At 38.6% G+C, this 14,661-nt stretch overlaps 3 protein-coding genes across 4 annotated transcripts; 1 reads left to right on the top strand and 2 right to left on the bottom strand.

Moving 5' to 3' along the window:
• Positions 1 to 1,741: 1,741 nt before the first annotated feature.
• LOC113295345 (protein NUCLEAR FUSION DEFECTIVE 4-like) lies at positions 1,742 to 3,546 on the bottom strand. Its single transcript, XM_026543686.1, has one exon. The coding sequence runs from the start codon at positions 3,482 to 3,484 to the stop codon at positions 1,742 to 1,744; it is 1,743 nt and encodes a 580-aa protein (XP_026399471.1). The 5' UTR covers positions 3,485 to 3,546.
• A 526-nt stretch (positions 3,547 to 4,072) lies between these two features.
• LOC113298682 (protein NUCLEAR FUSION DEFECTIVE 4-like) lies at positions 4,073 to 6,031 on the top strand. Of its 2 annotated transcripts, XM_026547489.1 has the most exons (2): positions 4,073 to 5,132; positions 5,610 to 6,031. In XM_026547489.1, exons 1-2 carry the CDS (start codon positions 4,107 to 4,109, stop codon positions 5,868 to 5,870), a joined length of 1,287 nt encoding a protein of 428 aa, XP_026403274.1. In that variant the 5' UTR covers positions 4,073 to 4,106; the 3' UTR covers positions 5,871 to 6,031. The 2 variants fall into 2 exon arrangements, with proteins under 2 accessions (XP_026403274.1, XP_026403273.1); XM_026547488.1 differs by having other exon boundaries at positions 4,073 to 6,031.
• A 721-nt stretch (positions 6,032 to 6,752) lies between these two features.
• On the bottom strand, positions 6,753 to 9,002 carry LOC113298681 (protein NUCLEAR FUSION DEFECTIVE 4-like). Its single transcript, XM_026547487.1, has one exon. It carries the CDS (start codon positions 8,860 to 8,862, stop codon positions 7,027 to 7,029), a length of 1,836 nt encoding a protein of 611 aa, XP_026403272.1. The 5' UTR covers positions 8,863 to 9,002; the 3' UTR covers positions 6,753 to 7,026.
• Between the last annotated feature and the right edge of the window lie 5,659 nt (positions 9,003 to 14,661).

Below are 14,661 nucleotides of genomic sequence, written 5' to 3'. Positions count from 1 at the left end.
CCCATATTTGTGGGACAAAGATGGTGTTTTCCATAGAAGGGAGAACGTATGGAGATTAGTGAAAGATGGTAAAGGTTTTCACATCTTAGCTTCGAAGGAGAAGAAGAAGCTAGGACTCGTGGCAATCCAACAAGCAAAACATCTGGTGAATGCTAGCTAGAAGTATGCGTTTCTTACGGTACAACCATTAATTGAAGATGGCGTGCAAGCAAGAAAATTCACAAACTTTTCATCAATTTTAGTGACTAGTCTCATACAATAGAAGTTGGCCGTATCAAATCAAGTAGAAACTCCCATGTTGTCTCAACGAACCCAAAATTCTAGGAATCTGTTTTCATCTCCACTAGAAAATTGTTCAACTGAATTGCCAAGGTTTGATTTGGAGATGATTAAGAGAAGAGAAACTGGAGGCAAGAGTCCGAAAAATAGTAAATGGGTATGGATATTTAGTGCAATTCTCATTGTTTTACTTCCAGCAGTGATGTATTCAAGAAACACTTGTGAAGTCTCACTTTCCAGTCGTCTACGTCACCATGATCAAGCTTGTAATAATGTGGACTTACAGAAACATACCAACACTGTTCAGGATTATGCTTATGCAACTCAATCTCCGTATTCAGCAGGAGTACTAGCTATGGAAGGTATGCGAAATGGAGGTCCTTGTAAATATGGTAGCAGGAGAAGTAATGAATGTGTCGCTGACAATGTATTGCCTTAAGCTTTTGAGGGACCAAAAGCCTTCATATGAGGAAGGTTTGATCTTCCTTATGGTTCCCATAAAACACCTATAAGCACTGTAACTGAAATAGGCAGTTACTGCCTTTCTTGTTTTCAAAAATATCTTTCTGGCAGTTAGAGGGTAGGAAGATTATAAAAGGGAAAACAGATAGAGATAGAAGTGATCTATGAGAAAGCACAAAAATGTATGTTATTCTTACGAGTAGAAGAAAAACTCAAGTAAAAAGGATGGGTTTATTTTTTTTCCCCTGAACATTGGGTTTTGTTTACCATCTAAATAATACAATTGTTATTTGTAATCTCTGTAGTTGTGTTGGCTTTTTGTTATCTTTGTATTGTATTGCATTACAGATGTTTATTTAATTTCCGCAAAGAAGAAAAAGGGTCAGAAGATTGATCTCTAAAGTCCCTGAATTTTCAATGACTCTAAGGTATGCTAACTTGGTTTGTAAACCGTGGCATTACGTTCATGAATTGGTTCTTGTATACGCACTTTGTACACATACAAACCAAGCTGATTATGTTTTAAATGCTTCACATATATTTCCATGAGATATTGAGCATTTGAACAACTCTCTTAATTAAAGCACATTTAGATACGTTTGATCATCTATCAAATTGGTTGATTATCAGATTGGGTCTAGAAGTGTTTGATGAAAATAGCTGAGCCAAAAGTGTTCATATGGCTAATTTCGGTTAAATATACACGTTTAGATACGGCTCATCCATATCTGAATGTAAATATATTTCATTTGTGTGTATTAAGCTAAACCATTTAACAATGAAGAATTATTGTTTATTTTCTAAGCAAGCTTAGCTTCAATCTTTCAGTCATATAAACATCCAATTCATTTGAATATTGTTATGAAGTGATCAAGAAGATTTGTTTTCCTTGGACACCCATATAAAGGAAAAAGAAAACAAAACCTACAAAAACTCCTAACTGGAACAAAAACTAACCTAGAGAATCAGCTTGAGTGCGACATACTCTGAACACATCTTTTTATCTGTTTTGCCGTTGGCTTACACCGGAAGATGTCATAGTCACATCCCCTCCACTAGCAGTTGTATCGTCTCTGAACTTCTTATATATGTCTCCTCTATAAAATTTCCGCGTTCTAATAACCAAAATAAACGAAGCAAGAGCTCCAAACCCTGTTACTGCAGCCATTATGATAAAAGAAAGCCGATAGCAATGTACTCCGATACAAGTTAGCTCCTTCACCGATACATGTCCCAGGTTTGGAAATTGCTTATGAGCTTCTCTGTCGTATAGCACTCCTGCAGTTTTGACATTCAATACATAGGAGCCGATAGGGCTTGCCAACTGGCCGCAATTGAACAAGGTGGAGTAGAATTTAAGCCCGAACAGTTCAGATATGATGGTAAATAACAAAGTCAATTGAGCACCAAATGAGAAGCCAATGAGAATGGACGCAATGTATATAGACCCGTCAAATGGAAATGCAATTAAGAGATGACCAACACATGACAATAGAAGAACGATCGTCATCATCAGAGGACGGGGAAAACCATATTTTGCAAGAAGAGCTTCCGTTATAAAACCAGAAAATACCCGCCCTGAATAATTCCATATACTTACAAGAGAAGCAAATGTACTTACTGTAAGAGCAGGATAGCCTAATGCCTCACCAATCTGACCCAAGTTATCAATTGCGGCTAAGCTCGAACCAAGACCACAAAATGTTGCTAGGAAGATGATTAACATGTCTACACTTAGCAGAGCTTGTAAAATTGTATAATCCTCACCTCTGTTAGGGGGGTTGAACACGTTGGAATACCAAGAATCTACTGGTTTTTCTGCCAATTGCGCAGACTTTGGTGGTGGTGCTGTTGAATCCGTAACAGGTGGTTTTTGTATGACTACGTCTGTCAGGGGTTGTTTTTTGGAATTCCATATCCCAATTTCCTCCTTAATTGCAACAAGAAGAGGAAGGAACAAAATGAGACACACTATGGTAGCGGTCACAACGTAGCCGCCATGAGGAAATTTGATCTTCTTCTGTGTTATGATTATGCACATGAGAAACAAAGCTAGCGCTATCGAGATATAAAGAAACTGATAAAATACTTTTTTCTCATTTGGTTGTCGAACAACGGGCATCTCCCGAATCGTGTAAACGAAAAGTACAGATACTGCAGCAGGTAGCCAACCAATAAGCAGGATAAGGGATTTAGAGTCATTACCATAAAGTGCAAAGTAAACTTGTGTCAGCACTGCTCCGCTGAGGCCGACAAATCCTTTTAAAAGACCCAACATGATGCCTCGACTCTCAGGGAAATTCTTAACACAAGGAACTAACGAGCCAGTGTTCGCGAAGTTTTGAGAATTTGCACCAATGCATATATATAAACACATATGCCAAACTTTAGGTTTAGCAATTTTGCCGGTAACAGCAAGCCAGATCATCAAATACCCAAAAGAGTTCATTCCGGCTCCAACGAGAAGGACTACCCAGGAAGGTGCTATTTCAGCAATCAAACCTGACGGCACTCCAATGTTTGCACCTAAATCTTTGAAAAACCCAATTAAATTAAGCGTTTCTTGATCGTATCCAAGTGAAGATTTTATCTGTTTTGAGTATGTGCCAAAGAGATATGTCGCACCAGCACCCGTCATAATAAGAAACGATGCAAAAATCATGAACCATCGTCCCTTTATTAGATGTACCATAAACTGAATAGATTCTGGTCTATTACCACACCTTGAACTACTAGTACTCATGGCGGTAAAATGCCAATAAAGAAGAGAGTAAGAAAAGATGAAAACAATGAACAAGAGAGCAATGAAATGATCGAAAATTGGAAGGTGTATTACTAGTGGGATTACAGAAATATATAGCAAGAACGATGGCCTGGCAGATAAATATTATCACATAAAGTAAGAGAGTGAAAAAAACTAATATTGGCATTTAATTAGGAAGATCTTTGTTGAATTTCCTAATAATTAGGAAGATTTATATCCATAACTAATTATTTAGTCCATATAAAGAAAACTTCAAACACAAATTGGATGACGAAGTTAGAAACAGTTGTGAATGAATCTCAAAACAGAACAGGAATAAACCCAGTTAAAAAATATTACTCACTGAGTCACTGGCATCTGCTGACGGCTGCGTCTTTGAAAAAAGCAACGGACTGGAATGAAAAACAAACTGAGGTGGGTACACGGAAAACTACGAGAAACTGTCCAATTTAGCAGCCATTGGGCGGCGGTCCATCTAGATGAAGATCGTAGTGGTCTTGTCTTTGGCGGACTAGTAATTCCACCAGCACTAGAGTAGTAGTCTTTATAAATCCTTGCACACAGTCACCACCAGTCAAGCAGCTAGCTAAATTTCACATATATGGAAACTGTGAACTCTAGTAGTATCAAGAGTGGTCATGGAGTACTGCAACTACTGTGGAAGGTATACCGTGGTCGTTGGTTCATGGCCTTCTCTTCTTTCTTGATTATGTCAGCAGCAGGAGCAACATATATCTTTGGCGTATACTCAACTGATATCAAATCGTCACTTGGTTATGACCAAACAACTCTTAATCTAATAAGCTTTTTCAAAGATTTAGGTGCAAATGTTGGCATCTTATCTGGTCTAATCAATGAAGTTACACCACTATGGGTTGTCCTTTCCATTGGAGCTACCATGAATTTCTTGGGTTATTTCATGATATGGCTTAGTGTGACATCTCGTATATCGAAGCCTCAAGTATGGCAGATGTGTCTTTACATTTGTATTGGTGCCAATTCTCAAGCTTTTGCTACTACCGGTGCTTTAGTAACATGCGTTAAAAATTTCCCTGAAACTAGAGGAGTAGTTTTTGGATTGTTAAAAGGTTTTATAGGTTTAAGTGGTGCTATTATTACTCAACTTTATCTTACTTTTTACGGTGATGATTCCAAGAGTTTAATCTTGCTAATTTCCGTTCTTCTTGCTGGTATTTCACTGTTATCTGTTCATACTATCAGAATTATGAAAGTTGTTCGACAAATGAATGAGCTGAAAGTGTTCTATAACTTCCTGTATCTCTCATTAATTCTTGCCGGGTTTTTAATGACTATCATCATAGTTGAGAAAACTGTTCCTCGTTTTTCTACAAATGAGTATATTGGAAGTTCAGTTCTTATTATCCTCTTATTGTTTTCTCCTCTTCTCGTTGTAGTTAACGAAGAGATTCGTCTCTGGAAGTTCGAAAAGCAGTTTGAATTATCAAAAAGTGGTACTACAATGGAAGCAACGGCTATTGAACTTCCACCAAATTCTGGACCAGAACCAGATCCTATACTTACTGCGCCAAGGAGGAGCCAATCGTGCTTTTCCACTATGTTTCAGCAACCAAACAGAGGAGAAGACTTTACAATGTTGCAAGCACTTGTGAGTATTGATATGTTCATTTTATTCTTGGCAACAACTTTTGGTGTTGGTGGGACATTAACTGCAATTGATAACCTGGGACAAATCGGTTCTTCACTAGGCTATTCCACCACTGGCATAAGCACTTTTGTATCACTAGTAAGTATATGGAGTTATCTCGGTCGAGTTTTTTCAGGGTTCACTTCCGAAATCCTTCTACAGAAGTACAGCTTTCCTCGATCATTAATGCTTTCATTGATACTTTTAATCTCTTGCGTGGGTCACCTTCTGATCGCTTTCGCGTTCCCAGGTTCTGTTTATGTAGCTTCAGTGATAATAGGATTCTGTTTTGGTGCCCAATGGCCATTATCATGTGCCATCATATCTGAAATTTTTGGGCTAAAATATTTTTCCACTTTGAACAATTTTGGTTCCATTGCAAGTCCAATTGGATCCTATATACTAAATGTTCGTGTCGCTGGGCGTCTTTATGATCAGGAGGCGGATAAACAGATGAAAGCTTTAGGACTCACTAGGACGGAAGGAAAGGCCTTATCTTGCCATGGTGTTCTCTGTTACACGCGTTCTTTTATTATAATCACTGCTACAACAATTTTTGGGACACTAATCTCATTGGTTTTGGTCTGGAGGACAAGAAAGTTTTACAAGAGTGATATCTACAAGAAGTTCAGAGAGCCGCAGGTGTCTGAATCAGGAAATGACATCCCACTGTCAGGATTAAGAGATGCTGCAAAATAGATTGTTCACTGTAAAACTTATCTCAAGGCAGATGAGTTGTTTTGAGTGAAAAGAAGTAGATAAAATGTACATCAGAAAATGAATGAAAAGTTAAATAACATATCTTTGAACAAGATTCTGGATGCACCAAGAAGCTGACTGTCCTGTACTCATTCCCATCAATTAAGATGGTAACGGAGTTGATGTACATATGAAACCAATGCGGAATTTAAGACCCACCGAAACAATTGTTTTCCTTCAGGGACTGATAACCAGACCCACCAAAGAGTTAAATGCTTCTGTTTCTTCCTTGTCAAGAGCATCATTTCTACCCCAACTCTACACCATACGTTCGCATCCATTCCTACGCCGTGTAGGCTTGTTGGTCTCTAACTTATTCCTTTTTACCGAAACGAAACTCATTACTGTTTTGTGACATTGATTGGCCTTAATGTTAATGAAATACATTATTGAATTAACGGTAACAAATAGGTTTCCTCCAGCTACATATGGACCATCCCATGATAGCTTACGGTAGCGTTCGTCTAGATGGAAGACCTCTTGTTTTAGTAAGTCTGTCACTTGGCCATGACCTAGCTATTTCTCTCTTTCTGAAGATAAGAGTGTTTTGAGCCAGAGTACAAATTTGACTGCACCATCTCTTTATGGGATCCACTTGCCGGAGAGGACAAAAACCAACAGTCAAGTCCTAATTCAAGACAAGAACACTGTACCTGAAACGAATGACTCCAAAACAGCTAAGCAGTGAGATACTTTGGATTCTAAACCTTAAATTCATAAAAACCTATATGGGTAGAAAAGATGAACACAACACAAGGAACAGCTTTCTCTGGTGAAATATTCCACATGGTACTGCTACTGGTATCCATTAAATCATAGGAATGGTACAAAAATAATGACAACTGATTGGCCCAGAAACAATAACTAGGATGCTAACAAGAAACAAGAAAAGGGGTGAAAATTCACAACCAATAATTCATACATTCCTTACAAGTTGAAAGTTGGACAATGAATTCCTTCTGTAACTGGTTTCTTATTAGACCATATCATCATATACAACCTTTGGTTACATGTATATAAATACCGTATTTTACACCGTATTAAGGCTTCGTATACAAATTCACTACTACTTCTTGCTTATTTTTTACTTATTACTCTATAATCTATCTGTGGCAGTACAGGTTCTAGTTGTTGTCGACTTCTCATCATCTCTTAACGTTGGTTGTTGGCCATCTCTGGATACAGTAACATTTTGAGTCTCAACTAGCTCTGAAGCTTCCCGGAACTTCTTGTAAATATCACTCTTATAGAATGCACTTGTCCTCCAAACTAGAATCAATGAGATTAAAGTTCCAAAAATTGTTGCAGCCGTAATTATGATGAATGAAAGTCTAAAACATTGAACACCATGGCATGGCAAATCTTTTCCTCCATGAGGGTTTATAGGGCGCCCTGAAGCTATCGATTGTCTTTTTGCTTCTTCATCGTAAAGATGTCCCGTCACGCGAACGTTGAGTAAATAGGCTCCAATAGGACTAGCAACAGAACCAAAATTGTATAGAGTAGAATAGTATTTGAGACCAAAAATTTCAGAGATTATAGCAAACATTAGTGGCCACTGAGCTCCAAAGCAGAATCCAATAATCACGGAGGCGATGTAAACAGAACCCGGGAAAGCGAAAGCAATCAACAGATGACCCACGCAAGAGAACAACAGTATGATTGAAAGCATCAAAGGTCGAGGAAATCGATATTTTCTTAAGAGAATCTCAGAGACGAATCCAGAAAAAACTCTGCCGAAATAATTCCAGATACTCACCAGTGACACAAAAGTGCTGATACCAGAATCAGAATAACCCAATGAAGAACCTATCTGACCCAAGTTATCAATTGCTGTTAACGTCCCACCAACACCACATATGGAAGCCAGAAACAGTATCAACATATCTATACTAAAGAGTGCCTGTAGAATAGTGTAATCTTCACCTCTGTTTGGTGGCTGAAACACCGTCGAGAAACACGACCTTTCCTTGACTTCTGATGGAACGGGTAAACTTGGCTCTGGTTCTGGTTGAGAACTCGGTGGAAGTTCAATAGTTACTTTTGTAATTTGATGATCTTCATAAGTGTTTGATATTTCTTGCTGATTTTTACTCTTTCTTAGCTGAATTTCTTGTTTAATGACAACAACAAGTGGCGAAAATAGAAAGAGTACAACAACAGCTGAACTTACACCATACTCGGCCCTATTAAAACCAGGAACTGTTTTCTGAATAATGATAATCACCATTAAAAATCCAGCAAGTCCCAGTGATATATAAAGGAAATTATAGAACACTTTCAGCTCATTAGCTTGTCGGATAACTTTCATAATCCGAATTGTATGAACCGACAACATGGAAATAACGGCAGGAAGAGCAGCGATTAGTAGAATCAAACCCGTTGAATCGTTGCGGTAGAGAGCGTGATTAAGTTGAGTTATAATAGCACCACTTAAACCTACAAAACCTTTTAACAAACCTAAAACAACTCCTCTGCTCTCAGGGAAATTTTTAACACAAGTCACCAGTGAACCAGTATTAGCAAATGCTTGTGAATTAGCACCTACACAGATGTAAAGACACATTTGCCAAACTGCCGGCTTCGCTATTCGACCTGTTACCGCTAGCCATATCATGAAGTAACCAGCAAAATTCATACCAGAGCCAATAGATAAAACTACCCATGGAGGTGTTACTTCATTGATTAAACCAGATAGTATTCCAGTATTTGCACCTAAATCCTTAAAAAAACTTAATAAATTTAGCGTCGTTTGATCATAACCGAGGTTTGTCTTTATAACATTTGAGTATGAACCAAACATATAAGTTGCTCCTGATGCCGCCATGATTAAGAAGGACGCGAATACCATGAACCAACGGCCACGGTAAACTTGCCATGCCAGTTGCAGTATATCTCCATGACCATTGACAGAATTCATGGCCACCACCATTTTCTTTCTCTACAACACACACACAAGATGAAATTATGGTTTTTTATTTGTGTGTGTGTGTATAAATGAGAAGCTTTACTATGTGATGGAGTTTAGAATCTATGGATATGATGATATTTTGGTGTTGAATATGCTTGTGGGATTGTATGGATTATATATAGAAAGTAATTTGACCTGGACTACTTCTTGGAAGGGACCGGTTGGATAGCGATTTAGGATTTTCAAGCAGTTTAACTTTACAAAAGAAGTGGAATTTCATTTTGAACAAAATCTAACTGTCCATTTCACTCAGGAAATATTGATTTTGGTCTCATTAACCAATTTTGTTTTCATTTTATCGGCTAATCCAAGTAGAAAATTCTTCAATCACACAGGGGACTTTTTTTTGTTTTTGTTTATTGAAGTAATTTTGTTTTTATTTTACTATGTATGTACCCCCGTAATCTTGGACACATTAGAAAATACTTATTAGGTGCCCGTTGAACTACATTAATTTAAGCCATAATTTAGTATTTAAGCACGTCCCCAAACTCGCCCTCATAGTGATTTTCGTTGTCTGGTTGAGGGATGACCAAAGGACAATAATGGAGTTCGAAATTGAAGGTTATAAAAGCAGAAAAAGATCCAGAGGATAATACTTTTATTTTGTCTTTAGTCCAAACCTTTCAGAAGATAACTGGTTTCTCTCCATTGAGCATCTTTAGTGAAAATAATTCATGGACCAGATCAAAAAATAAATAAAAACAACATAAAATTTGGCCGGCTCCGAAGACAAGTGGCATTCTTTCGTCGGAATCCGGTTGTCTTCATGATTATATGTCTCATTACTCACACTAGAGATGATATTCATGTTTGAGTGCAACTATTTTGCACCACTGCTAAACATCGGGCTAGACAAGAAAAACCTTCACAAATTAAGACATTCCATAACTAGTGGAATCAAAAATGAGTTTGGCACCGGATCAAAAAAGAAGAAGGAATGTTTTGATTGATATGGTTGGTGTATGGATGTGGAAATGACATTCTTTTTGGTCGTGTGAACTAACGGAATTCTGCCATTCTGGTACGTGTTTCCTATCTCAGACAGGTAATTAGAAACGGCATTTCGCAACCACAACAAGGCTGCCACGCCCAACTGCTTGGTGGAGGGATGGACATCACAACGAATAATATCTGAAATCTGAATCCCATTCCCATATAGTGGAGTTGTTAAAACTTTTAAGCATGCATTCACCAAACAGACTATAAGAACCAAAAAGTCTTTTACCTTGATTCTTGAACGACCATCCTATGCTATAACTGTATTAACCTAATACTATCAAATAACCAGAGCCTTTTATCAGAAAAAAGAAACAAGATACACCAAAATTAAAGAATACAAGTCGTACCGTAAATTTGCTGACAAGTGGCGCACGTATTTTCGGCTAGGCCTACCGATCAACATCGTATTTGACTAATCACAAACAGTTTAAGGGGACCAAAGTCGATATTGCGCTGCATGTTTACCTCAACTTTAAAGAAAAAGGTAAGCAACACATTTCCATTTTGTTTTTGTTTCCGAGTAATTTTTACTACCACATTTTGCTAATAAAGAACACGAAAACAAAATGCAGCACAGTACATTTTTCTGGAATGATCTCATGATTGATTCGCACATCGGGCCTCAAGATTCTAAAGAATTGATTTTATTAATGTATCACATCTTACAGATTGATTTACATTAAGTATTTATACAAGTTACAAAGAATGAAAGACCTAACAGCTAGAACGAGTTTACAGGGCTTGTTACAATAACCAAAGATGCATAGGACTCGGATTTACAACAAGTTCAATAACCATATTCCTGAAGACTTGGACTATACATGGACTGCCGACGGTGCGGACTATATACACAGCTATGGTGCAGATTATATACACATCTAATACCCCCCTCAAGTTGGAGGCTGAGGACCATCTGCACGAAGACCCAACTTGCTAGAAAGGCGAAGAAAATGATCCACTCCCAGCGGCTTTGTGAAAAGATCGGCTAATTGTAAAGCTGACGGTAGATAAGTGGGTTTGATTAGACCAGAAAGAAGTTTGTCACGTACAAAGTAGCAATCTATTTCATATGTTTAGTTCGTTCGTGAAAAACAGGATTAGCAGAAATATGAATGGCAGCTTGATTATCGCAATAAATGGGAATAGGTTTTGGAATAGTGATACGAAGATCAGTGAAAAGATAATGCAACCATTGCAGTTCAGAAGTAAGTCGTGCAAGAGCACGATATTCTGCTTCAGCAGAAGAAAGAGATACTGTTGGTTGCTTCTTGGACTTCCAAGAAATAGGGTTGTCCCCTAACATCGTAAAATAACCTGTCGTTGATCGACGAGTTGTAGGGCAGCCTGCCCAATAAGAATCGGTGTAACCCGAGAGAGACAAAGAGCTTGAGGCAGATAAAAAAATACCATGACTAACGGTACCTTTAAGATAACGAACAATACGATGTGCATCATCCAAATGACCATAGCATGGTTGTTGCATGAATTGACTTAAATAATTAACAAAAAATGTGATATCAGGACGTGTGACCTGAAGATACAAGAGACGACCTATGAGACGTCGATAAATACTGGGATCAGATAGAGGATCACCAGAGGATGGCAGTAGTTTAAGATGTTGCTCCATTGGAGAAGGAGAAGGCTTAGCTCCCAAAAGACCACAGTCAGTCACAATGTCAAGAATATATTTGCGTTGACAAAGTAAAATACCTTTGGGAGAACGTGATACCTCAAGGCCCAAGAAATATTGCAAGCGACCAAGGTTTTTGATAGAAAACTGAGATTCAAGTTTTTGCTTGAGGTCCTGAATAGCAGGGTCATTATTACCAGTGATAACAATGTCGTCGACATAAACCAAAACATAAATGGAGATTGCACCAGAATGGAAAGTAAAAATAGAGTAATCAGCATGAGATTGGGTGAAACCTGCATGAAGAAGAGCTGAAGAAAGTTTAAAAAACCATTGACGAGAAGCTTGTTTAAGGCCATATAAAGATTTATTGAGCTTGTAAACACGAGTATCCCCTTGCTTGTGAAAACCTGGAGGGATCTTCATATAAATATCTTCTTCGAGATCACCCTGTAAAAAAGCACTGTTAACGTCAAGTTGATGGAGTGACCAATTATGAATTGCAGCAATTGATAAAAGAACACGAACAGTAACCAGCTTGGCTACTGGAGCAAAAGTGTCATGGAAATCGATGCCTTCTTGTTGCGTATAACCCTTAGCAACGAGACGGGCCTTACGACGTTCAATCGTACCATCTGGTCGATATTTGGTTTTAAAAACCCATTTGCATCCAATGGCAGTTTTGCCAGGAGGAAGATCGGTAATAGTGAAAGTGTCATTGTCCTCCAAAGCCATATGTTCCTTAAATATGGCAGTGCGCCAATCTGGAATTTTAATGGCTTCGGAAAAAGTTCGTGGTTCATCATTAGTGAGAACAGATAAAATGAAAGCTCGATGTTGGGGAGTGAATTGAGTAAACGAAATACAACGTGTAAGAGGATATGGAGAAGGTGACTTACATTGCTTCACAGAGCAGATATAATCTTTGAGATGTGAAGGACGACGAGATTCACGTGTAGAACGACGTAAAATAGTTCAGGCTCAACAACAGTAGGTGAAGAAACTGTGTTGGATCGACTGCAGTTCCATGTGTGACAGAGAAGGTGTCGGAGAATGAGTATTGGGCGAGGAGACACAGTGGACTGCAGCGGAGAATCAGTAGAGGAGAGGATTGCAATTCCAAAGAATAAGTTGAATCGTCATAAACAAAATCATCCTGAAGAACAGGTTGAAAAATGTCATCAGTAGGAATCTGTGCATCCTTAAAAGGAAAAATATGCTCATGGAAAATAACATCACGAGACACAAAGGTGGATTTTGTGGACAGATCAAGAATGATATAACCTTTATGGTTATATGGATAACCAAGAAATACTCCTGGCATAGCACGTGAATCAAATTTATGTGTGATCTATTGCGAGCATAACATAAGCAACCAAAATACGTAAATGACGATAGTTAGGTTTCGTACCCAATAAGACCTCATGAGGAGAACGTTTAGATAGTATTGGAGTTGGCATTTTATTGATGAGATATGTTGTGTTAGAATGCATTCACCCCAGTAAGTAATGGGCAAATTGGCCTGAAAACGAAGAGCCCGAGCAACAGTCAATAGATGACGATGTTACCACCCCACCCATGCCCATTTTGTTGGGGAGTATAAGTACAACTACGCTGATGGTGAATACCATTTGCATGTATCCATGCCTGAAATTCACGTGATAAAAATTCAGCACCATTGTCTGATTGGATACGTTGTAAGACTGGTAAGATAGGTAGGGAAGAACCTGTAGAGAGGGTGTGAAGTTGGGTAGAATACTGAGTCATAACATGAGAAGCAAAAAATTTGAGAAATTTGCATGTTTCACTCTTAGTATGCATGAGATATACCCAAGTACATCTGGAGAAATCATCTACAATGGTGAGAAAATATTTAGCACCAGTCAGAGAAGGAGTAGAAAAGGGTCCCCATATATCACAATGAAGTAGTTCAAAACAACGATGAGAAGAAATACGATTCTTATTAAAAGGCAGACGAGTCTGTTTAGCCCTAGGGCATACATCACAGAAGCTAGAGAAATTTGACTTAATATAGTCATATGAATTACAAAGAAAACGAAAACGAGCTAAACTAGGGTGTCCAAGCCGGCAATGCCATGTATCGAAGGACGTCTTATGATTGAAAAAAACTCTAGAGGCTGGAGAGTGTGATGCAGAAGCCCGTAATTGATAAAGACCAGAGGCAAGTTCACCCTGAACAATCACTTTGGTCGTGAGCCGGTCCTGAAAGGTAAAATAATTATGTGTAAGAATAACCACATAATCCAAGGAGCGAGTTAACTGGCTCACAGACAACAGATTAAATTTGAAATTTGGAATATAATGAACATTATGCAATGTTAAATTTGGTGAGAAGAAAACTTCACCAATGTGCTTGACAGTAGATAGAGTACCATCAGGAAGTTGCATTTGAATTAAAGATGTGACAGGAGAGTAAGAAGTGAAGTAAGACAAGGAGTTGCAAACGTGGTGTGTGGCACCACTATCAACAAACCAGGGTTCAAAAGAAGAAGTGTGAAATAACTTACCAACGAAGTTCACCCTGGATTCCATTTGAGTGTCCTCAGACGAAGGAGTGATAAGAGCCAATAGTCGAGAATACTGATCAGCTGAGAAGATGGGAGCAGCAGGTGAATGGGTAAGCTGGGATTCCAAATGGGTAGCAGTGGTATTGGCAGCAACTGGCTGTGACAGAGAAGAGTTAGGGAAACCGTGTAAACGATAACATTTATCTCGAACATGGCCATGACGATTAAAATAATCACAGTGAGGTCGAGGCCTTTTGTTATGGCTGGTAGCAGGACGAGAACCAGATGAGGATGCAGCGTAACAGTTGGTGTTCAAAGCAGCAGACTCGATGTTGGGAAGAGGGCTGGAAGTGATATGTTGTTGTTCCTCTTCTTGCTGCACCATGTTGAATATGCACAGAGCAGTTGGAAAAGGGTCCATCAACAGGATCTGACTTCTGAGATTAGAGAAACGATCATGCAAGCCCTGAAGAAACTCCATGACTCTGTCACGCTCTAGGCGTTCAAGCAGGTGTTTCCCAGCACCACAAATACACACCTCAGTAACAGCAACAAGGGAGTCATATTGATCCCATAATGTTTTGATCTTTGTGTAGTATA

This window comes from Papaver somniferum, chromosome 7, assembly GCF_003573695.1.
Source record: "Papaver somniferum cultivar HN1 chromosome 7, ASM357369v1, whole genome shotgun sequence".
Lineage (NCBI taxonomy): Eukaryota > Viridiplantae > Streptophyta > Magnoliopsida > Ranunculales > Papaveraceae > Papaver > Papaver somniferum.
This window is presented reverse-complemented; position numbering and strand designations above follow the sequence as displayed.

Bases quoted from the DNA above. Each gene is read 5' to 3' on its own strand.
- LOC113298682 (XM_026547488.1), top strand. From the start codon at position 4,107: ATGGAAACTGTGAACTCTAGTAGTATCAAGAGTGGTCATGGAGTACTG.
- LOC113298681 (XM_026547487.1), bottom strand. From the start codon at position 8,862: ATGGTGGTGGCCATGAATTCTGTCAATGGTCATGGAGATATACTGCAA.
- LOC113295345 (XM_026543686.1), bottom strand. From the start codon at position 3,484: ATGAGTACTAGTAGTTCAAGGTGTGGTAATAGACCAGAATCTATTCAG.